The sequence below is a fragment of the Pristiophorus japonicus genome, chromosome 13 (assembly GCF_044704955.1).
Source record: "Pristiophorus japonicus isolate sPriJap1 chromosome 13, sPriJap1.hap1, whole genome shotgun sequence".
Lineage (NCBI taxonomy): Eukaryota > Metazoa > Chordata > Chondrichthyes > Pristiophoridae > Pristiophorus > Pristiophorus japonicus.
Window position 1 is genome coordinate 9,775,935 of NC_091989.1, and position 24,934 is coordinate 9,800,868.

General features: G+C 48.9%; 1 protein-coding gene across 1 annotated transcript in view; it reads left to right on the forward strand.

Moving 5' to 3' along the window:
* The window catches only part of itih2 (inter-alpha-trypsin inhibitor heavy chain 2), an 81,460-nt gene that overhangs the window by 18,744 nt on the left and 37,782 nt on the right, over positions 1–24,934 (forward strand). Inside the window, exons 5-10 of the mRNA XM_070898377.1 lie at positions 4,370–4,474; positions 7,390–7,552; positions 13,896–14,003; positions 18,555–18,683; positions 18,806–18,922; positions 22,953–23,121. Coding sequence (XP_070754478.1) covers positions 4,370–4,474; positions 7,390–7,552; positions 13,896–14,003; positions 18,555–18,683; positions 18,806–18,922; positions 22,953–23,121 — 791 coding nt within the window. The remainder of the gene's footprint in view (positions 1–4,369; positions 4,475–7,389; positions 7,553–13,895; positions 14,004–18,554; positions 18,684–18,805; positions 18,923–22,952; positions 23,122–24,934) is intronic.

A 24,934-nucleotide genomic window follows, 5' to 3' on the forward strand; every position in this document is an offset into this window, starting at 1 on the left:
AAAATCGAAGAGCAAGTTATTATTTAAATGGAGAAAGATTGCAAAGTGCCGCAGTACAGCAGGAACTGGGAGTACTTGTGCATGAAACATAAAAGGACAGGTTGCAGGTACAGCAAGTGATCAGGAAGGCCAATGGTATCTTGGCCTTTATTGCAAAGGGGATGGAGTATAAAAACAGGGAACTCTTGCTACAGCTATACAAGGTATTGGTGAGGCCACACCTGGAATACTAAGTGCAGTTTTGGTTTCCATATTTACGAAAGGATATACTTGCTTTGGAGACAGTTCAGAGAGGGTTCACTAGGTTGATTCCGGGGATGAGGGGGTTGACTTATGAGGAAAGGTTGAGTAGGTTGGGCCTCTACTCACTGGAATTCAGAAGAATGAGAGGTGATCTTATCGAAACGTATAAGATTATGAGGGGCTTGACAAGGTGGATGCAGAGAGGATGTTTCCACTGATGGGGGAGACTAGAACTAGAGGGCATGATCTTAGAATAAGGGGCCGCCCATTTAAAATTGAGATGAGGTGAAATTTCTTCTCTCAGAGGGTTGTAAATCTGTGGAATTTGCTGCCTCGGAGAGCTGTGGAAGCTGGGACATTAAATAAATTTAAGACAGAAATAGACAGTTTCTTAAACGATAAGGGATTATGGGGAGTGGGCGGGGAAGTGGAGCTGTCCATGATCAGATCAGCGATGATCGTATTGAATGGCGGAGCAGGCTCGAGGGGCCGTATAGCCTACTCCTGTTCCTATTTCTTATGTTCTTATGTTCTTATCGTTTTGCTATTATGGGATCTAGCTGACTTTTGTGTTCTTAAAACCTACCTCTTTGACCAGGTTTTTGGTCACCTGCGCTAATTTCTACTTATGCAGGTCGGTGTCAAATTTTTATCGCATAATACTTCTGTGAAGCGTCTTGGGACGTTTTATTACGTTAAAGGCGCTATATAAGTACAAGTTCACAAAAGCAAAATACTACAGATGCTGGAATCGGGAATAAAAACAGAAAATGCTGGCAATCTCAGCGGGTCAGGCAGCATCTGTGGAGAGAAACAGAGTTAACGTTTCAGGTCGATGACCCTTTGTCAGAACTGGCGAATGTTCGAAAAGAACATTCTTAACCAGCACTGAAAGGGGGAGGGGAAGAAAGAACAAAAGGGAAGGTCTGTGATAGGGTGGAAGGCAGGAGAGATTAGAGAGACAAAAGGGATGATGACTCAAATTCAAATGGTAATGCCAGGAGTTAGAAAAACATTAGTCAAGATAGGGTGTGAATTGTGGGATAATGACCATTAGAGACAAGGAGAGAAAAAGAAAAAAACAGGCTCTGGCGGGGGGGGAGGGGGGGCAGGAGGGGGGGTGGGGGAAGGGAGCCAATGATTGGCAGGGGTTACGCTCTGAAATTGTTGAACTCGATGTTGAGTCCAGAAGGCTGTAAAGTGCATAAACGAAAGATGAGGTGCTGTTCCTCGAGCTTACGTTGAGCTTCAGTGGAACAGTGCAGGAGGCCGAGGACGGAGAGGTCAGAGTGGGAGTGGAATGGAGAATTAAAGTGACAGGCGACCGGAAGCTCAGGGTCACACTTGCGGACTGAACGGAGGTGTTCCGCAAAGCGGTCACCCAATCTACACTTGGTCCCCCCAATGTAGAGGAGACCACATCGTGAGCAGCGAATACAGTATACTGAATTGAAAGAAGTACAAGTAAATCGCTGTTTCACCCGGAAGGAGTATTTGGGGCCCTGGACAGTGGGAAGGGAGGGGGTAAAAGGGCAGGTGTTGCATCTCCTGCGCTTGCATGGGAAGGTACCGTGGGAAGGGGAGGGGGTGCTGGCGGTGACTGCGGAATGGACCAGGGTGTCGCGGAGGGAGCGGTCCCTGCGGAACGTTGAGAGGGGAGGGGAGGGGAAGATGTGATTGGTGGTGGGATCACGCTGGAGGTGGCGGAAATGGCGGAGGATGATCCGTTGAACGTGGAGGCTGGTGGGGTGAAAGGTGAGGACAAGGTGAACCCTGTCATGGTTCTGAGAGGGAGGGGAAGGGGTGAGAGCAGCGGTGCGGGAAATAGAACGGACACGGTCGAGGGTCATGTCAATCACGGCGGAGGGGAATCCTCTGTTGAGGAAAAAGGAAGACATGTCAGAGGCACTAGTGTGAAAGGTGGCGTCGTCAGAGCAGTTGCGATGGAGACGGAGAAACTGGGAGAATGGAATGGAGTCCTTACAGGATGCGGGTTGGGAGGACGTGTAGTCCAGGTAGCTGTGGGAGTCAGTACATAACATAAATACAAGTTGTTGTTGTTGTTGTTAGTGGCTCGATGTCAAATTTTGTTTGATAACACTCCTGTGAAGTGGTTGGGATGTTTTACCATGTTCAAAGCGCTCTATAAATATAAAGTGTTGTTATTGTAGAGTATAAGCTGCAGCTGTAGCCATTCTGCATCTACAGGTGATGCTGCCAATCCTCGACAGCTGAAACTAGTGCTTACGTTTTAAGTTTCTGTGCTAATTGCACCTTGTCAGACAAATGGGGCAACTGCTTATCAAGGACAACCTGCTCGTGCACAAACCAATCATGATCCAAGCTGCTTGGGCCATGTATAGATTTACATCCGTGCTTTGCCACCCCCTGAGTTCCCACTTTGAGCTGTGTTGCTACGGAAGGGTGCTGATCACAAACCAGGTACTTCCCACAGGAAGAGATGTTAACAGGAGGACCATTTCCCCCCGAGGCTTCACGGGCAAATGAAGTGTTGCTATGGGATTGAACCATGCCAAGCAGAAAGTCCCAGGTTTGAGGTGTAGGAACATCACGATTGACCTCTGAACCCCTGGGAGAATGAGGGGGCAAAGTAGCCAGGGTTCCTTCTCATTCTTGGCTATCATACAGTGACCTTTGTGGGCATTGTGTGTATACATTGGACAGAGACAGGATTCTGTTTGGTTGTGATGGCCCTCTAAGGTTGAATAACATGGTCACACTCACTGTTAAGAAAATCAGAACATAAGAATTAGGTGTAGGCCATAAGGCCCCTCGAGTCTGCGCCACCATTCAATAAGATCATGGCTGATCTTCGATCTCAACTCCACTTTCCCGCCCAATCCCCATATTCTTTGATTCCTGTAGAGTCTAAAAATCTATTGATCTCCACCTTGGATATATTCAATGACTGAGTATCCACAGCCCTTTGGGGTAGAGAGTTCCAAAGGCTCACAACCCTCTGAGTGAAGAACTTCCTCCTTTTCTCTGAAATGGCCGACCCCCTTTTCCTCAGACTGTGCCCCCTGCTTGCACACAAGCAATGACCACCTTGGCAAAGTACTGGATGGCACCCGGTACCTGTGGACATGAACTCCAGTGAGAAGCCAGACCCTTCAGGAGAAGGTGGAAGAAAGTTGAGGAAAATAAATCTAGACTTCTGTCATGTACTTCGCAGAAAGCAGCACAGGCCAGAGAGCAAGTCTCCAGCCAGTCCCCTCGGTCCAGGAAGCTGCAGGATTCAAGGAAACTATGAAACAGGAAAAATGGCAGAAGAAAGTTACAACAACAAAAACCACAACGTGTATTTATATAGCTCCTTTAACATCGTGAAACGTCCCAAGGCGCTTCACAGGAGTATTATGCGATAAAAATTTGATACCGAGACGCATAATTAGAAATTGGCGCAGGTGACCAAAAGCTTGGACAAAGAGGTATGCTTTAAGGAGCGGCTTGAAGGAGGAAAGAGAGGTAGAGAGGTGGAGAGGTTTAGGCAGGGAGTTCCAGAGCTTGGGGCCCAGGCAGCTGAAGGCACGGCCACCGATGGTTGAGCGATTATAATCAGGGATGCTCAAGAGGGCAGAAATAAAGGAGCGCAGACATCTCGGGGGGATGTGGGGCTGGAGGAGATTACAGAGATAGGGAGGGGGCGAGGGCCATGGAGGGATTTGAAAAAAAGGATGAGAATTTTTTAATCGAGGCTTTGCTTAACCGGAAGCCAATGTAGGGCAGCGAGCACAGGGGGTGATGGGTGAACGGGACTTGGTGCGAGTTAGGACACGGGCAGCCGAGTTTTGGATCACCTCTAGTTTACTTCGGTTAGAATGTGGGAGGCTGGCCAGGAGTGCGTTGGAGCAATCAAGTCTAGAGGTAACAAAGGCACGAACGAGGGGTTCGGTAGCAAATGAGCTGAGGCAAGGGCGGAGACAGGCGATATTACAGAGGTGGAAATAGGCGGTCTTTGTTATGCTACGGATATGTGGTTGAAAGCTCATTTCAGGGTCAAAACAGGGCAAATGGGAGAAGAACATTAGATAATAAAGTGCACAAGAAACCTGCATTATTAATGCGACAGATTTAATTGATCTGCTTTTCATCTTCCACACAGGACTGTGAACGATATAACATTTGTTGGATCCGTGCAGGAAAAGAATGTAGCCAGAAGTCTTTATGCACAAGCAAGAGCCAAGGGGAAGGCTGCTGGGATTATCAGGTGAAGCTTTCTCTTGGTGTTCCTGTTTTTGTCTGTATGACATACCCTGATTGAGTACCTTTCTTTTCTCGTATGATGGTAGCAAACCAAATCAAATGTCAATATCTAAGTCGGATATCCAGGCGAAAGCTCCCGGTGTAACAGTGGGGATATCTTGTAGGCTGCCTGTGAATTCCCTCTGAGGGCAGTGTTCAATGATGTGCTCCAGGGTCTGATTAGGAGCTCCACAGTCGCACGATGGGCATGCTTTAATCTACCACCTATGGAGAAGGTGGCGGCATCGACCGTGACCGGTTCTGAGGCAGTTGATGGTTGTCCACTGTTTGCGAGGAAGGTTTGATCCTTCAGGTTGTACTGTGGGAGTCATAAGAACATAAGAAATAGGAGCAGGAGTAGGCCATTTGGCCCCTCGAGCCTGCTCCGTCATTCAATAAGATCTTGGCCTCAACTCCACTTCCCGGCCCGCTCCCCATAACCCTTCACTCCTTAAATATATTCAATGACCCAACCTCCACAACTCTCTGGGGCAGAGAATTCCAAAGATTCATGATCCTCTGAGAGAAGAAATTTCTCCTCATCTCCGTCTTAAATGGGTGGCCCCTTATTCTGAAACTATGTCCCCTAGTTCTAGATTCCCCCATGAGGGGAAACATCCTCTCTGCATCTACCCTGTCAAACCCCCTCAGAATCTTATGCGTTTCAATAAGATCACCTCTCAGTCTTCTAAATTCCAATGAGTACAGGCCCAACCTGCTCAACCTTTCTTCATATGACAACCCCCTCATCTCAGGAATCAACCTTGTAAACCTTCTCTGAACTGCCTCCAATGCAAGTATATCCCTCCTTAAATAAGGAGACCAAAACTGTGCAGAGTACAGCAGGTGTGGTCTCCCTGTACAGTTGTAGCAGGACTTCCCTACTTTTCTACTCTACAAGGAATCCATTCCGTATAGAAACATAGAAACATAGAAAATAGGTGCAGGAGTAGGCCATTCGGCCCTTCGAGCCTGCACCGCCATTCAATGAGTTCATGGCTGAACATGCAACTTCAGTACCCCATTCCTGCTTTCTCGCCATACCCCTTGAGCCCCCTAGTAGTAAGGACTACATCTAACTCCTTTTTGAATATATTTAATGAATTGGCCACAACAACTTTCTGTGGTAGAGAATTCCACAGGTTCACCACTCTCTGGGTGAAGAAGTTTCTCCTCATCTCGGTCCTAAATGGCTTACCCCTTATCCTTAGACTGTGACCCCTGGTTCTGAACTTCCCCAACATTGGGAACATTCTTCCTGCATCTAACCTGTCTAAACCCATCAGAATTTTAAACGTTTCTATGAGATCCCCTTTCATTCTTCTGAACTCCAATGAATACAAGCCCAGTTGATTCAGTCTTTCTTGATATGTCAGTCCTGCCATCCCAGGAATCAGTCTGGTGAACCTTCGCTGCACTCCCTCAATAGCACGAATGTCCTTCCTCAAGTTAGGAGACCAAAACTGTACACAATACTCCAGGTGTGGCCTCACCAAGGCCCTGTACAACTGTAGTAACACCTCCCTGCCCCTGTACTCAAATCCCCTTGCTATGAAGGCCAACATGCCATTTGCTTTCTTAACCGCCTGCTGTACCTGCATGCCAACCTTCAAAGACTGATGTATTATGACACCCAGGTCTCGTTGCACCTCCCCTTTTCCTAATCTGTCACCATTCAGATAATAGTCTGTCTCTCTGTTTTTACCACCAAAGTGGATAACCTCACATTTATCCACATTATACTTCATCTGCCATGCATTTGCCCACTCACCTAACCTATCCAAGTCACTCTGCAGCCCCATAGCATCCTCCTCGCAGCTCACACTGCCACCCAACTTAGTGTCATCCGCAAATTTGGAGATACTACATTTAATCCCCTCGTCTAAATCATTAATGTACAATGTAAACAGCTGGTCATAGTTCTTCCAAGCATTTCGCCATCGGTCATCAAGGCTATGGGGAGATCGCTGAAGGGCTAGGGCGATGGTCCAAAATGGCCTTTTAGATTTGAGATGGGTTGGTGGTAGGTTGTTCAAGTCGGCCTGGATCGGCATGTCTTTGCTGGTGTAGCGGGTTGTATTCTCTGGAGACGGCATATTCGCGGCAAGGTGTGGTGGGGCGATGTTTGCAAGTACGGGCAGCCAAGGGATTGGTGTCGATAAAAGCGTACCGATGATAATTCTCAGAGTAGAATTCAGCTGGACATCAACAGATTTGACATGCGGGCTCGATAGCCATGCCGGAGAGCAGTACTCCGCTGTAGAATACATCATCAGCATCATAGGCAGTCCCTCGAAATCGAGGAAGACTTGCTTACTTTCTGCATGCTCTCGGCAACGAGACTCGAGGTGCTCAGCGCCCTCCCGGACGCTCTTCCTCCACTTAGGGAGGTCTTTGGCCAGGGACTCCCAGGTGTCGGTGGGGATGTTGCACTTTATCAGGGAGGCTTTGAGGGTGTCCTTGAAACGTTTCCTCTGCCCACCTGGGGCTCGCTTGCTGTGTAGGAGTTCTGAGCGGAGCGCTTGCTTTGGGAGTCTCGCGTCTGGCATGCGTACAATGTGGCCCACCCAGCGGAGCTGGTCGAGTGTGGTCAGTGCTTCGATGCTGGGGATGTTGGCCTGATCGAGAACACTGACGGAGTATACTAGTGCGATTGCTGCCGCACGGAGGTTTAAGCACTGGATCACTCCGTTGGTTAAGTGGTGAAGTGGAGGCCAAGGGGGCTGTGGGTTCAGCATCTGGAAGGATGTCAGTTTCCAAACCCAACCACAGAACGATTGCCTTCTTATCTGTATTTAATAGCGTTAGTTGCCCAATAAGATACTCGGCTGCCAAAAAGAAATGCCTGTTCAGTAATGTATTGGTGCTTTGCACGTTTAGGACATCTGCCCGCGAGATGGAGCATTTTAAAGCTGAGGTGAATGTACCCGGAGGGAGCAAAATTAGCTTCGAACTGCACTGCCAAGAACTGTTGCAACGACGACTGGGGCTTTATGAGCAGATAGTTATACTCCACCCAGGCAACTTGGTGAAACAACTCCAGGTACGTCCGATAATCCTTCATGCAGCCTTGTGCAGTCTATGGGTCTCACTCTAGCTGGGTGGCAGCTATTATCTCCCATTTGAATTCCATGTCCGGGATTTCCTTCTCACCTCCGTCTCCTCCTTTCAGAACCTCTTTTAACACCCACCACTTTGAACCAGCTTGTGTCCACCTTGCCTCATACCCCCTTTCACTGGCTCAGCTTCTATTTCTCTGATGACGCCTCTGTGAAAGTTGCTATTTTAATGCAGTTGGCCTCAGAAGATAATAATGTTCTCTCCAATGTAGCGCACAGCATATGATCGTGGTCTCTGAATCACAGTGATTGAATAAGTTACATTTTATTTTCGTTTCCAAGTATTGTGGGAGTGTTGTAAGAATTTTTCCATGATTGTATATAAGTAGGTATAAAGTGCATGTCACTGACCTTAATTATCCCCAGCTGTTTTGGCCCACCCCCAGTTCATTACATGTTTCGAGGGCGTCAACAACAGGGTCCGTGAATATTACGGGGCTCTGTTCTCTCCGGATCCGTCCAGCGAGGAAGCGCGTAGAGTTTTGTGGGAGGACCTGCCGAAGGTCGGCCCGGAGGGCGCCGAAAATCTGGAAGCTCCGCTAAGCCTGGCGGAGCTGACCGGTGCCCTCGCCCGGCTCTCGAGGGGAAAATCCCCGGGGCTGGACGGGCTGACCGTGGAGTTCCACAGGGCGTTCTGGGACGTCCTGGGGAGCGACTACGCGCGGGTCCTGGGGGAAAGTCTGGCGACCGGGGAGATGCCCCTCTCTTGGCGCAGGGCAGTCATCGTCCTGCTGCCTAAGAAGGGCGATCTCCGCCTCCTTAAGAACTGGCGCCCGGTCTCCCTCCTCAGCACGGACTACAAAATCTTCGCCAGGGCGATGTCTGCTCGCCTTGGTGCCGTGCTGGACCACATGATCCACCCCGACCAGTCATACACGGTCCCGGGCCGGACAATCCACGACAACATCCATCTGGTCCGGGACCTCATCCATTGTTCCCAGGAGGCTGGTCGGTCGGTCGCCTTCCTATCCCTCGACCAAGAGAAGGCGTTCGACAGGGTGGATCACGACTATCTGCTCGGAACTCTGCGCGCTTTCGGGTTCGGGACGCATTTCGTCGCCCGGATCCGACTTTTGTACGCCGCCGCGGAGTGTCTGATTAAGGTTAACGGGTCCTTGACGGCGCCCCTTCGCTTTAGGAGAGGGGTGCGCCAGGGATGCCCCATGTCCGGCCAGTTATATGCCGTTTGCGTGGAGCCTTTCCTGCGCCTCTTGCGGACGAGGTTGACGGGACTGGCTCTGCAAGGGCCGGGCGTGGAGGTCGTCCTCTCGGCTTACGCCGATGACGTGCTCCTCGCGGTAGAGGATCCCGCTGACCTGCGGAGGATGCGTGAGTGCCAGGAGATTTACTCGGCCGCGTCCTCCGCCAGGATCAACTGGGAGAAATGTTCCGGACTCCTGGTGGGTCAGTGGCGGGTGGACTCCCTGCCGGAGGAGCTCAGGCCTTTTGCCTGGAGCACGACCCATCTCCTCTATCTGGGAGTCTACCTTAGCCCCGACGAGGGAGCCTGGCCGGCGAACTGGCAGGAGCTGGAGGCCAAGGTCGCCGCTCGCCTAGGGCGCTGGACAGGACTGCTCCGAGTGCTGTCCTACAGGGGTCGAGCGCTAGTCATAAACCAGCTGGTGGCCGCAATGCTGTGGTACCGGCTGGTCACTTTGACCCCTCCCCCTGCGTTTGTCGCCAAGATACAGAAGAAGCTGGTGGACTTCTTCTGGAACAACAGGAAGCACTGGGTCTCTGCCGCGGTCTTGAGTCTCCCGCTTGAGGAGGGCGGTCAGTCGTTGGTGTGCGTCAGCGCCCAGCTCGCGACTTTCCGTCTTCAGACCCTGCAGAGATACCTTTACGTCGAGCCCCCTCCTAGGTGGTGCGCTCTGGCGAGGTATTTCTTCCGCCAGCAGCTCGACCTCAATTATGACACGCAGCTCCTGTTTGTGAACTTGGGGGGTGCCAGGACCGCCCTCCGGGAGCTGCCTGTCTTTTACAGGGAACTCATCAGGGTCTGGAACAAAGTCTCCACCAAGCGCAGCTCTCCGCCGGCTGGAGTGGCGGCCGTCCTGCAGGAACCGCTGCTCGGGAATCCGTACCTCCACGGCCGAGGCTTTATGTGGCGGTCGGAGGAGAGGGCTGTGGCTGGTGAGGTGACCAGGGTCAGGGACCTGCTCGATGGCGGAGGAGCGGGCTGGATGGCGCCAGACACGCTGGCGCGGCGCCTAAACTCTGCCAACGTCCGCCACGCGGCCGATGCCATCGAGTCGCTAAAAACAGCTCTGGGCCCTGACTCCGTTAGGTGCATCGAGGAGGCTCAAGCACATGGGGAGATCCCGTCCGAACTGACCCCCGTCCGGACGGAATTCCTCATCGGCGCCAAACTCCGGAACCTCCCTCGGGGGCCGGCGCCTCACAACTTGAGCCGCCTCGGGGAAATCCCCTCCGTGCCTTTCAGTTCCGCGCGGAGGGGTTTCCTGTACGGGCTGCTCCTGCACACCCTCAACTTTGCCATCCTCGCCGGCCGTCCGGACACGCCATGGCGTACCATCTTGCCGTCCGGAGGAGGCGGGGGTCCCCGATGGAGGGCACTCTACGCAGGGGTCCTCCCACTATTCATCGGGGACTTGGCCTGGAGGGTGGTGCACGGAGCAGTGCCGTGCAACAAATTTTTAAGCCGGTTCACGGACTCCCAGGCCGCCTGCAATTTCTGCGGTCTGGAGGAGTCCGTGTTCCATGTTTTTATGGAGTGCACGAGGTTGCAGCCCCTGTTCCATTATTTGAAGGGGCTGCTCCTGAAATTCTGGCTGCACTTCAGTCCCACTCTCCTGATCTTTGGGCACCCTGTGCGGAGGGGAGCGGGTAGGTCCGAAGGCCTCCTCGTAGGACTGCTCCTGGGCACGGCCAAGGGTGCCATCAGCCGGTCCAGGCAGCGGGCGGTCGAGGGGGTCGTTCAACCTGACTGCCTGCCTCTCTTCCGCTCTTACATCCGGTCCAGGGTGTCCTTGGAGGTGGAGCACGCGGTGTCCACCGGTACGCTCGCGGCCTTCCGCGAGAGGTGGGCACCGGAGGGACTGGAGTGCATCATCACGCCCGGCAACCAAATTTTAATTTGATTTTACGTTTTAAAGTTAATTTGTTTTAATTGCCGGTGCTTTTAGTGTCCCCTTCCCTTTTATAGGGGGCACTGGGGAAAAATTGTGATTTTAGTGCCCAAAAAAAAACAAAAAAAAAAAAAAAAGGGGGAAAAAAAAAGGGCCTTGTAAATGTCTGGAGTGTCACCCAGGTCGGGTGGCACCGTTTAATGTTTTATGTTTTCACAGATAAACTCAAAAGAGTTTCATTACATGTTTCTCAGGCCCATTTCTAGTCTGAAGCTGTCTTTTAATGGTACACGCAACTTATACTGGCCCAGAATTTGAGGTCGGAGGCTTCCCATGGCCGCAAACATTTCTGCGAAAGTACCTGGTGGTCTCGGAGGTTCGGAGACCTGCGGTCCTGGGCCTCGACCCGAAAGCCTGTGTAAACCCACATGTATCCCAGGAGGGTATGGGTTTCCTATGCATCACTGGGATCACGGGAGCTGGCCCAACCTATCAGAGTCGGAGGATCCCCATTCATACTTATGGTGGCTCCTACAGAATCACCATAAGTATGAATGGGACTAGCCCAAAACTCACAAACATTGAAAATAAATATTTAAAAAAAACATCACATATTTCAAATTAATCACAATGGCATTTAATTAATTCATTAAAACAAAAATTAAATGTTTTGAAAAATATATTTACATATTTTAAAGGGTCTAAAAATAAATTGTTTAACAGGATTTTAAATGTTTAAATTCTTTCTTTTTAGTTATTTTTCTGGACTTTAAAAGTCTTACGCTGATAAAAGCTGGCCTTGCACCTTGCACATGACTAAACCCGGAACTTGCTGGGCCCCTACGGGAGCGTGCACACCTTGTACACACCCGTGGGGTGCCGCGAATTCAGGCCCATAGTGTTTGAAAATTGCGTCCACGGTAGCGGTCAAGAAATATTTCTAGAGGGACAGAATTGAGAAGTAGAGAAGTTGTGCTAATCTTGCATCAAACGTTGGTTGGACCACAATTGGAGCACTGTATACAATTCTGGTCACCATATTATAAAAAAAGATATAAAGACACTGAAGAGGGTACAGAAAGATTTACAAGGATGATACCAGAAATGCGAGGGGTATATCTATCAGGAAAGGATGAACGGGTTGGGTCTTGAAAAGAGACGGCTGAGGTCTTTAAAATCATGAAATGCTTTAGAAACATAGAAAATAGGAGCAGTAGTAGGCCATTCGGCCCTTCGAGCCCACACCGCCATTCAATATGATCATGGCTGATCCTCTATCTCAACACCATATTCCCGCTTTTTCCCCATACCTCATGATGTCTTTTGTGTCTAGAAATCTTTCTATCTCCTTTTTAAATATAGTCAGTGACTTGGCCTCCACAGCCTTCTGTGGTGAAGAATTCTCAGAGTGAAGAAATTTCTCCTTATCTCGGTCCTAAATTTCCTACCCCGTATCCTGAGACTGACTCCCTTGTTCTAGACTTCCCAGCCAGGGGAAACATCCTCCCCGCATCTAGTCTGTCCAACCCCGTCAGAATTTTACACATTTCAATGAGATCCCCTCTCATTCTTCTAAACTCTAGTGAATACAGGCCTAGTCGACCCAATCTCTCCTCATTGATGGAGTAGACACAGAGAATGTTCCACTTGTGGGGAAGAGCATACCAAAGATGGGAGGAGGCTCAAGTGGAGCATAAATGCCGGCTTGGACTGGTTGGGCCCAATGGCCTGTTTCTGTGCGTATATCCGATGTAATCCTATTTAATCGAAGCCTGCATCGCACTGAAACCTATTTCCATGCAGGCACTATCACCGTGGAACTATCACCGGGACGTTATCACCGGGGCGTTATCACCGGGGAATTATCATCGGGGAACTATCACCGGGGCGTTATCACCGGGGAACTATCACCGGGGAACTATCACTGGGGAACTATCACCGGGGCGTTATCACCGGGGAACTATCACTGGGGAACTATCACCGGGGAACTATCACCGGGGCGTTATCACCGGGGAACTATCACCGGGGAGCTATCACCGGGACGCTATCACTGGGGAACTATCACCGGGGCGTTATCACCGGGGAATTATCATCGGGGAACTATCACCGGGGAACTATCACCGGGGAACTATCACCGGGGCGTTATCACCGGGGAACTATCACTGGGGAACTATCACCGGGGAACTATCACCGGGGCGTTATCACCAGGGAACTACCACCGGGGCGCTATCACCAGGGAACTATCACCGGGGCGTTATCACCGGGGAACTATCACCGGGGAACTAGCACCGGGGCGTTATCACCGGGGAACTATCACCGGGGCATTATCACCGGGGGACTAGCATCGGGGCGTTATCACCGGGGAACTATCACCGGGGAACTATCACCGGGGAACTATCACCGGGGCGTTATCACCGGGGCGTTATCACCGGGGAACTATCACCGGGGAACTATCACCGTGGAACTATCACTGGGGAACTATCATCGGGGAACTATCACTGGGGAACTATCAACGGGGTGTTATCACCGGGGAACTATCACCGGGGAACTAGCACCGGGGCGTTATCACCGGGGCGTTATCACCGGGGAACTATCACCGGGGCGTTATCACCGGGGAACTATCACCGGGGAACTATCACCGGGGTGTTATCACCGGGGAACTATCACCGGGGAACTATCACTGGGGAACTATCACCGGGGTGTTATCACCGGGGAACTATCACCGGGGAACTAGCACCGGGGCATTATCACTGTGGAACTATCACCGGGGAACTATCACTGGGGAACTATCACCGGGGAACTATCACCGGGGCGTTATCACCGGGGAACTATCACCGGGGAACTAGCACCGGGGAACTAGCACCGGGGCGTTATCACCGGGGAACTAGCACCGGGGCGATATTACCGGGGAATTATCATCGGGGCGCTGTCACCGGGGAATTATCATCGGGGCGCTATCACCGGGCCACGGCACTACCGGATTCGGGCCTCCGCTAACTCCCAGGCAATTTGGGGGAGCTGGTAGCACCACCCCACTCCCCCCCGGGAAAAAAACACTCCATTAGCACCCCCCCCAGAGGCACTAATGGCAAGTGCATAACAGGGGAATTTTGCCCCGAAGATTTGCTATCAATTAATTGATCAATCAATCTTTTAAAAACATCTATTTTTGCCTCAGGTGGATATCTACATCTATGAGCTGCAAGGGATCAGCCGCATTGAAGCACCTAATATGCTCGGATCACAGTTCGATGGGCTTCTCCATATAACTAAAGGCGAGAACAAGGTAAACGAGCGTTACAGCTTCGACTGGGTCTTCTAGAAAACCATCACAATGATTGACGCATCCTGGACATCAAATAGCAGAGTTCAGAAAGCAATGTTGCACTTGTTTCATATGGATCCCCCGAACGTCATGTGACTGGCTAATCCACTCCCAACTCAACAGCTCTACAACTATTTTCAGTTGAAACAATAATCAAGCGCCCCCTTATTAAAGGGGCACTAAAACCGACAAATTAAACAAATGAACTATTTACAATAATGGTTCAAATTAAAATTTGTTTTTTGGGGCGATGATGCACTCCAGTCCCTCCGGTGCCCACCTCTCGCGGAAGGCCGCGAATGTACTGGTGGACACCATGTGCTCCATCTCCAGGGACACCCTGGCTCGAATGTAACCGCGGACGAGAGGCAGGCAGTCGGGCCGAACGACCCCCTCGACCACCCGCTGCCTGGACCAGCTGATGGCCACCTTGGCCAGGCCCAGGAGCAGTCCTATAGGTAGCCTTCCGACCTGCCCGCTTCCCTCTGCACAGGGTGCCCAAAGAGAAGGAGCGTGGTCAACAGCTCTACAACTATTTTTGTAAAACCATAAATCCAATGCCCTCTTATTAACGGGGGGCGGGGGGCACTAAAATCAACAAATAAACCAATTAACTTTTTGCCATAACTTAAATCAAATTTAAATTTGGTTGCCGGGGGTTGTGATGCACTCCAGTCCCTCCGGCGCCCACCTCTCGCGGAAAGCCGCGAGCGTACCGGTGGACACCGCGTGCTTCAACAGCTCTACAACTATTTTGTTGTAATCTGTTAAAACATAAATCGGTAACTCAAATGCCCCCTGATTAAAGGGGGGGGGCACTAAAACTTTCAAACAAGTGCCCCCTTCTTTTTTTTTGTTTTTTTTGAGGGCACCAAAACACAAATTATACACATGCCCCCTGGCTAAAAGGGGGGGGGGGGCACTAAAACCGACACAATAAACAAATTAAATTTTGGACATTATATCAAATGAAAATTTGGTTGCCGGGGGTGATGATGCACTCCAGTCCCTCCGGCGCCCACCTCTCATGGAAGGCCGCGAACGTACCGGTGGACACCGCGTGCTCCATCTCCAGGGATACCCTGGCCCGGATGTAACCGCGGAAGAGAGGCAGGCAGTCGGGCTGAACGACCCCCTCGACCGCCCGCTGCCTGGACCGGCTGATGGCCCCCTTGGCCATGCCCAGGAGCAGTCCCACCAGGAGGCCTTCCGACCTGCCCCGCTCCCCTCCGCACAGGGTGCCCAAAGATCAGGAGCGTGGGACTGCAACAGCTCTTCAAACCTGTGAGCATCCTCACAGGTGCATACATTACAGCTGGCTCTGTGGGCCATGGGGCGGTGGGGCGGGGGGAGAGGGGGGTGGTGGGGCGGGGGGGGCGGTGGGATGGTGGTGGGGCGGGGGGAGAGGGGGGTGGTGGGGCGATGGGGGGGGGGGGGCGGTGGGACAGTGAGGCGATGGGGCGGGGGGAAACACAGCCTGTTTTGCAGCTGTCAACGACAGACAGCGACCAGGATTCTCGCATGCCCCCGCGTGGCGCGAGGTTGCGGTCAGTTTAAAAGCAGAATGACGGCGAATGCTGCCAGTTTGCCATCAGCCCAACCGTAAGTTCCGAGGGCGTTATTTCTAGCCCATCAGAATCCAATATTATACCGCTGAGTCTTTCATTCATCAAAGGAACTGTTTCTCAGTTGCGTCCTGCCCTCCGCGACGCGTGTACTGAATTTTGCAGCTACATTCCAAACATAAGAGATTAAAAAAAAAAGTAAGTTTGTGAATGCCGGAAATCTGAAATGAAAAACGATAGATGCAGAAGTGTTGCTTGGGTCAATCAGCATGCGAAAGAAATAATGTGGTTAATGCTTCGGATGCAACCTTTCCTTAGAACCATCGCTCATGAAGGGTTCAACTGGAACGGTAACTTATCTCTCACTCTCAGATGATGACCAATGTGCCCTGCATTTGCAGCATTCTGCTTTTGCATTTAAAAAAAAAACCTTTATGTCTTTAAAACCCAATTATAATTCATGAGATCTCAGATGCTTCTGTGCTGAAGTACCAGTTCGGTGTTACAAGAAGGGGTTGTTATTGTAGTGGCTCATGTGATAAGACCAGCTGAGTTATCATCCTGCCGCTCTCGGTTACACACCAGTGCTTAAGATAACACTGTCTGCAAAATTCTAGCGCCCTGTATCCCCAACCTGTAGTCACAGTTGATTTAATGACTGTCTTCAAACACAGCATTCTGTTTGATAGTGTTTGTCCCAGGGCTCGGTCCCAAACAGCACACTCCTCCATTAGTTTACATGTACTTAAAGAGACTTCACTTGCAGAGATGAGGAGAAGGCTTTAATTCTATGTATCCCTTTAAGAGACCTTTGTTATCTTTCTACAGCTGGATATGGGCACTCACTCTCACAGCTGGCAGGAACTGTAATTTCAGACATAAATACCTGATTCTCACGATAAATTTAAATATGTAAATATATGTATTCTCTATTCCAATTTACCCTCGCCAATAGAACTCTTTTACTTCGTTAACCAATGCAAAGTTACCGGGAATGGTAGCCGTGTGGTTATGTTACTGGACCAGAAATCTAGAGGCCTCGTCTAATGATCCAGTGACAAGAGTTCAAATCCCACCACGGCAGCTGGGGGTTTAATTAAATTCAGTGAATTAAATAAATCTGGAATAGAAAGCTAGTGTCAGTAATGGTGACCATGAAACTACTGGATTGTTGTAAATACCCATCTGGTTCATTAATGTCCTTTAGGGAAGGAAATCTGCCGCCCTTACCCGGTCTGGCCGATATGTGACTCCAGACCCCACAGCAATGTAGTTGGTTCTTAACTGCCCTCGGAAATGGCCCAGCGAGACACTCAGTTGTACCAAAGAGCAGTGGTTCAAGAAGGCGGCTCACCACCACCTTCTCAAAGGAACTTTAGGGATGGACAATAAATGCCGTCCTTTCCAGTGACGCCCACATCCTGGAACGAATAAAAATAAGTCTAAAGACTACTGCCAAGATGGCAGAGGCTGGAGCACCAACATGAAGGGGACAGTAAATAATCTGACAACAATTTCAGGCCATACCTCCCTGTGTATGCCAGCTGGCTATGATTAAAATCAGCCTTGCTGTGTCCAGATAGCTTTTTTTTAAATTAGTTCATTGGTAGAGGTCGTGGGTTTGGGAGGTGCTGCCGAAGAAGCCTTGGCAAGTTGCTGCAGTGCATCTTGTAGATGGTACACACTGCAGCCACGGTGCGCCGGTGGTGGAGGGAGTGAATGTCGAAGGTTGTGGATGGGGGTGCCAATCAAGCAGGCTGCTTTGTCCTGGATGGTGTTGAGCTTCTTGGAGCTGCACTCATCCAGCCAAGTGGCGAGTATTCCATCACACGCCTGACTTGTGCCTTGTAGATGGTGACAAGGCTTTGGGGAGTCAGGAGGTGAGACACTCGCCGCAGAATACCCAGCCTCTGACCCGCTCTTGTTGCCACAGTATTTATGTGGCTGGCCCAGTTAAGTATCTGGTCAATGGTGACCCCCAGGATGTTGTTGTTGCGGGATTCGGCGATGGTAATGCTGTTGAATGTCAAAGGACAGTGGTCAGACTCTCGCTTGTTGGAGATAGTCATTGCCTGGCACTTGTGTGGTGTGAATGTTACTTGCCACTTATCATCCCAAGTCTGAATATCATCCAGGTCTTGCTGCATGGGGCACGGACTGCTCCATTATCTGGGGAGTTGTGAATGGAACTGAACACTGTGTAATCATCAGCGAACATCCCCACTTCTGACCTTATGATGAAGCACCTGAAGATGGTTGCGCCCAGGACACAGCGATGCCCGGGGGCTGTGATGATTGACCTCCAGCCACCACAACCACCGTCCTTTGTGCTAGGTGTGACTCCAGCCAGTGGAGAGTTTTCGCCCTGATTCCCATCTAGTCCTCGTATTCAAGGTGTTATGTCTTCAATACACTTACGAATGACGCCACGAGAACTAGTATTGTACTTGAGCTGTTGTGACCTTCGTCCCATTTATTGTAACGCCAGAGTGAGGCACAAGCATGGTGGGCAGCCTTTTATACTGGGCCCTGCACACCTGTACAGGTGACCCTCAGGTCTCCCACCGCAGTGCCCTCTGATATCTGTGACTATACAGTTAGTATACATGGTCTACATACATGACACAAGGTGCCTTCAACCCAGACAAGGTTTTCTAGGTGATGTGCTGTTGTACGTAACAACTGGAGACCCAATGGAAAAGCAAGACTGTAAGCTGAGCTGCCTTCAGAATATGTTAGTGTAAGCAACTGCTTTTATTTTAATCCTTTTGTCAAAGTATCAAGTGCCACAGGCCACTGTGAAGTGAAGGTATTATGATTTTCTGGGTGAAGGAGAAAAAGTCACGATCACAATATCTCGCAATCTACAGCCTAGAGAACAGTGCGAGATTCACCTTTGACTGCCATCACTTGGAGAGGCACTCACTATCCCATTTCCTTTTTTCAGGCTCATATATCCTTCAAACCGACCTTGGACCAGCAGCGCAAATGCCCAAACTGTTCTGAGTCGGCCATTGATGGAAGCATTGTTGTGAGATATGATGTGAAACGGGAGCTCAATGGTGGAAACATTCAGGTTACTTTGCGCTCTTATCGGATTCTTAGAACGTTTCACGCGCATATTGTTGCTTTCTTTGCGTTTTTCGGAAAACTGTTTTGTACTGAAGCACTGTTGATTTTTTTGCTCTTTTACCGCAGGTTTCCAATGGCTATTTTGCTCACTTTTTTGCTCCGAACAATCTGCCACCACTTCCCAAAAACATCATCTTCGTCATTGATGTCAGTGGCTCAATGTGGGGAATTAAAATGAAGCAGGTATGAAAAGGAAGACTTCTTGCTTCAGTGTTGGTGCGTCAGTGTTAAGTAGAAGATGTCGTGATGGATCTCAAGTGGTGCAGTGGGTCCTTTCATCTTTTTCTGTACCCCAACATCTCAAAGGCTGGCAACATTTCTATGCCATTCTTCTTATGAAACCTCTTTACCCAGAGAGTGGTGAGAATGTGGAGCTCGCTGCCACAGGGAGTGTTTGAAGCGAATAGCGTTGATGCATTTAAGAGGAGGCTGGACAAGCTGCCAGATTGATGTCAAATGTTTAACCTCTCTTACCTGTGGAAGGCTGCTGGTAGCCTTCCTTCCATTTTTTTTGCAAGATTCACATGGTCGACCTCGCCTCTTCTTTAGGCGTTGGGATCGCAGTGCCTCAACTTGAGAAGCGCTCATGTGCTGCCGCCCGCAGGTTGGGCCTTTAGCGCCCAAACAGGATTGTGCAACGCTTCCCTTAGCGTTCCACTCTCCTCTTGGGGTGGTACCACTGAATATCCCACTTTGAGGCGGTAAACATCGCCTGGCACTAGAGGTGGTGCCCCAGGACCATCACCACCTCAAAGCAGGGCGAGAGCAAATTTCTAGCCCTATTTTTTTTAATGACCAAGATCTAGTTAATTTTCTCATATTTTCTCAACTCCTTCATGGGTGCTGTAAATAGATAGAGGCTTGCAGTTCAAGAGCACGGGAAGATTCTTGGCATAGAACTAAAGGCTCCATGTGTCATATTAAATTGCACTTTATTTTAATTATAATAGTGATCTATAATCGGGATTATAATGGGGTACTGAAGTTGCATAATCAGCCATGATCATATTGAATGGTGGTGCAGGCTCGAAGGGCCGAATGGCCTACTCCTGCACCTATTTTCTATGTTTCTATGTTTCTATGTTACTTACGTGCTTCCAATTTGCAGAAATTTGCATTCTTCCATCACTTGCCCCCAGATTAACCCCACGAATATCAGTCATTAATATAATTGCTCACAGAACAATTTCCAGCTAATATTGTCAACAATGAAGAGACACTTTTACAGTTGCATTATAATTCAGAGTTGCCTGCCAAGATGATTACTGATTGATGTAAGATATTTAACCAATGTATAGAATGATGATGGAGTATCTGATTTGCAATTAGATTCGTGAGGCAATAAAGAGCAAATACGTTAACAGACGAGGGAGGACTGAAAAGAAAAAAAGCTGCAATTCAGCAACGTTAATCACTATAATAACGTTGAGCCAACACGAAGTCATCAAAGGATATTAGAGCTGTTTCAAAATGCAAAAAAAATAAGGAGAAGTAAACTGAGAGCCATTAATGATGCCAGTTTATTCCTAATAAACAATTGCTCTTTCAAAATTGGTTTAAAACATTGGAAGGTAATCCATTCAAATTTGCTCCTTAACTAGGGAATTCACAACGATGATTAAACAAGGCTATTCCGTTTGCACTCGTGTACATAAGAACATAAGAATTAGGAGCAGGAGTAGGCCACAGAGCCGCTCGAGCCTGCTCCACCATTCAATAAGATCGTGGCTGATCATCTACTTCAACTCCATTTTCTCGCCCGATCCTCATATCCCTCGATTCCCCGAGAGTCCAAAGATCTATCGCTCTCAGCCTTACATATACTCAGAGACTCAACATCCACAGCCCTCTGAGGTAGAGAATTCCAAAGATTCACAACCCTCTGAGTGAAGAAATTCCTCCTCATCTCGGTCTTAAATGGCCGACCACTCATCCTGAGACTGTGAACTCTAGTTCTAGACAATCCAGCCACGGTAAACATCCTCTATCTATCCTGTCAATCCCCTTCAGAATCTTGTATGGTTCAATGAGATCACCTCTCATTCTTCTAAACTCCAGAGAGTATAGGCCCAATGTACACAATGTACACAATCTCTCATCAGAGGACAGCCCTCTCATCCCAGGTATGAATGCGTATGAATAAATCTGCTACATACTGGTTGTAAAATTCACAAATAATCAACCACAGGCTGTTGCTCACCAATATTGGCGAAACAAAAACTGTTGACCTCATAATCATTACTCCTTTATGCTTTGGTGACAGGCCTTCCAGCCATCCAGACCCTCTTCCTAAACCGTTCCACCTCGCTAATAATTAATGTCTTCAAAGGCATCCTTAAAATCTATCTCTTTGACCGTGTGTCTACCTCTTCTACCACTGTTTGGTGTCCGCTCCTTCTCTGGAAAGCACCCTGGGACATTTACTAAGTTAAAAGGTGCCGATAGTGGTTGAGAACATCAGGCCAGTTCAAAGTGCGCTGACTGTCAAAGTGATTGAAAGTGGTCGGGAGGTGTCGGAATGGCATTCCAATCCTTAAGCAAAAGTCAAACAAAAAATAAGTTATTTATTTTTCGCTGTCGCCTGCATTCACAACAGGTATCCAATAGCAATAGAATCAAGTCATCTGGCTTTCCATCACATCTACAACCCTTTGGAGTTTAATTTCCTCTGGTAGCTGACTGGTAACACATTTGAGTCATAATCCTCTGTGCACTATTTTAACGCAATCATTAGCTCGATTAAACTAAACAGGTTAGCGACAATGTTAAAATAGCATAACACAACAACAACTTGTATTTATATAGCACCTTTAATGTAGTGAAACGTCTCAAGGTGCTTTATAGGAGTGTTACAAGAAAAAAATTTTGACACGAGCCGCAGAAGAAGAAATTACGGTTTGGTCAAAGAGGTAGGTTTTAAGGAGCGGTCTTGAAAGAGGAAAGAGAGGTAGAGAGGTGGAGAGGTTTAGGGAGGGAGTTCCAGAGCTTGGGGCCCAGGCAGTTGAAGGCACGGCCACCGATGGTGGAGTGATTATAATCAGGGATGCACAAGAGGGCAGAATTAGAGGAGCGCTGATATCTCGGGGGGTTGTGGGGCTGGAGGAGATTACAGAGATAGGGAGGGGTGAGGCCATGGAGGGCTTTGTAAACAAGGATGACAATTTTGAAATTGACGTATTGCATAACCGGGAGCCAATGTAGGTCAGCGAGCACAGGGTTGATGGGTGAGCAGGACTTGGTGCAAGTTAGGACACAGGCTGCCGAGTTTTGGATGATCTCAAGTTTACAAAGAGAATTCCATGTTCTCAGGGGACATTAAATCCCTAAATTTGATGGAAATTCCTCAGGGTAAATTTTAGGAGACATCATGCCACTGGCAGGGCTTTGCACATGACCAGCGCACATTCCCAAAATTCTCCATTTGTCGAATTCAATTGATGGTCAATAGCAGGCGTAGGCCCATAATTTCCTGATATACTTTGGCTCCATACAAAGCCCCAACAACAGAGAGAGGCCTGACAAAACGTATAATTTTTATAGAAAAAATAGAAGGGGTTGACTTATGAGGAAAGGTTGAGTAGGTTGGGCCTCTACTCTACTCAGAAGAATGAGAGGTGATCTTATCGAAACATATAAGATTATGAGGGGGCTTGATAAGGTGGATGCAGAGAGGATGTTTCCACTGATAGGGGAGATAGAACCAGGGGGCATAATCTTAGAATAAGAGGCCGCCCATTTAAAACTGAGATGAGGAGGAATTTCTTCTCTCAGAGAGTTGTAAATCTGTGGAATTCGCTGCCTCAGAGAGCTGTGGAAGCTGGGTCATTGAGTAAGTTTAAGACTGAAATAGACAGTTTCTTAACCGATAAGGAAATAAGGGGTTATGGGGAGCGGATAGGGAAGTGGATCTGAGTCCATGATCGGATCAGCCATGATCGTATTAAATGGCGGAGCAGGCTCGAGGGGCCATGTGGCCTACTCCTGCTCCTATTTCTTATATCCTTATATAAGTTTTTGACAATATTCTAAGATTGCATGATTTTTTTTTAAATGAGGGGCTACATTCTTAGGTGGAAATAAACCAGACAATTAGTTCAAAAATGTAACTCTCTAAAGCTGTTAAAATCACTCATCATTCTGAAAATCTGAATCCAATAGTAAGCAAACCTTACTGTATTTTCAACCAATCAATATTCTTCACTCTCCAACTTAGACTATTGAAGCCATGGCAACGATCCTGGCCGACCTCCGGCCCGAGGACCAATTCACCATCGTTGACTTCAACCACAATATCCGCTTTTGGAACGATCATCTGGTTCCAGCCACTCCGAATCAGATCAAGGAGGCCAAAAAGTACATATCGAACATCCAGCCTAATGGTGGTATGTGTTTAGGAGATGTGTAAGAATAACCCACGGGTGGCTCACTGCCCATCTCCCCTTTTCCAACTTTTGAGGAAGGAACTGGACTCCATTCTGCTCTTCAAAATCTCCATTTAAAAGAAAATTAGTTCCTGGGATGTGGACGTCAGTGACAAGGCCAGCATTTATTGCCCGTCCCTAAAAGTTAAAGCGTAGCACTCGCAGAATCACAGGTTTGAACTTGCACTCGGTGGTACCAATGTGCAGCAAGGCCCACTGCCAGCAAAGCAGTTATTTAAAATTTACTTCACATGTGTTCATTCATTTGTCTTTTCCTTTTTCTTCACCAAATTTCCCAGCCAATTTTCTTTCCTCCCATCTTCTGAGATGTGATACATTCTTCACGACATCACAAACACACACACACACATCGACAAGATGGCTCTGCAGGAACTTGTAATGTGACCTTGTCCCATGATCCTTTGATGATTATGCATTATTAGTTGCATTACCACAGTAGCCCACGAGGTGGAGCAGTAGTCCACTAGGGGGAACTCTAGATTACACTAACGGCTGTGGACTATTTGCTGCCACAGGCATCAGCTGAACCTCCAGCACCTTGTCCAAGTGGCCATCGTTCATATTGTGAGCCTTGGCGGTGACTGCTAATATGTGGGCATCACAGCTGTGCCTGGTCCTGTAGTCAGCTGATAGCCTCACCAACGCGCAGGGGATGTTGGAGAGCCAACAGGAGTGGAACCCTGACCAACCCAGAAGGCTGAGGCTAATTATAGCATCCTTATTGTCACATGGCTGAGACCAGTCAACCCAGCACAGACCAGGGTGCGTAGTTGAGACCTATATGACAGCTACCACAGTGCATTCAAGTCCCACTCCAGGGACCTGAGCACATAAATCCAGGCTGACACTCCAATGCAGTGCTGAGGGACTACCGCACTGTTGGAGGTGCCGTATTTCAGATGAGGAAGGTAGTGCAGGGGTCCCCTGCTGTCATCTCCCTCCAGAACAGTTATATCATTTTGGGTACTGTTGGGGGAGATGGCTCATCAGGGGAAGGCAGCAGCCACCAAGTTCATGGCATGGCTCTGCTGCACAGGAGGCAGGAAACAGAGTGGGAGAGCTATAGTGATAGGGGATTCAATTGTAAGGGGAATGGATAGACGTTTCTGCGGCCGCAAACGAGACTCCAGGATGGTATGTTGCCTCCCTGGTGCAAGGGTCAAGGATGTCTCGGAGCAGGTGCAGGGCATTCTGAAAAGGGAGGGTGAACAGCCAGTTGTCGTGGTGCATATATGTACCAACGATATAGGTAAAAAACGGGATAAGGTCCGACAGCTGAATTTAGGGAGCTAGGAGTTAAATTAAAAAGTAGGACCTCAAAGGTAGTAATCTCAGGATTGCTACCAGTGCCGCATGCTAGTCAGAGTAGGAATAGCAGGATAGTTCAGATAAATACGTGGCTTGAGGAGTGGTGCAAGGGGGAGGGATTCAAATTCCTGGTACATTGGAACCGGTTCTGGGGGAGGTGGGACCAGTACAAACAGGACAGTCTGCACCTGGGCAGGACCGGAACCGATGTCCTCGGCAGAGTGTTTACTAGTGCTCTTGGGGAGGGTTTAAACTAATATGGCAGGGGGATGGGAACCTTGGCAGGGAGAAAGAGGGAAATAGAATGGAGGCAGAAGCAAAAGGTAGGAAGGAGAAAAACAAGAGTGGAAGGCAGAGAAATCAAGGGCAAAAATCTAAAATGGCCACATTACAACATAATTCTAAAAGGACAAAGAGTGTTAAAAAAAACAAATCTGGAAACTCT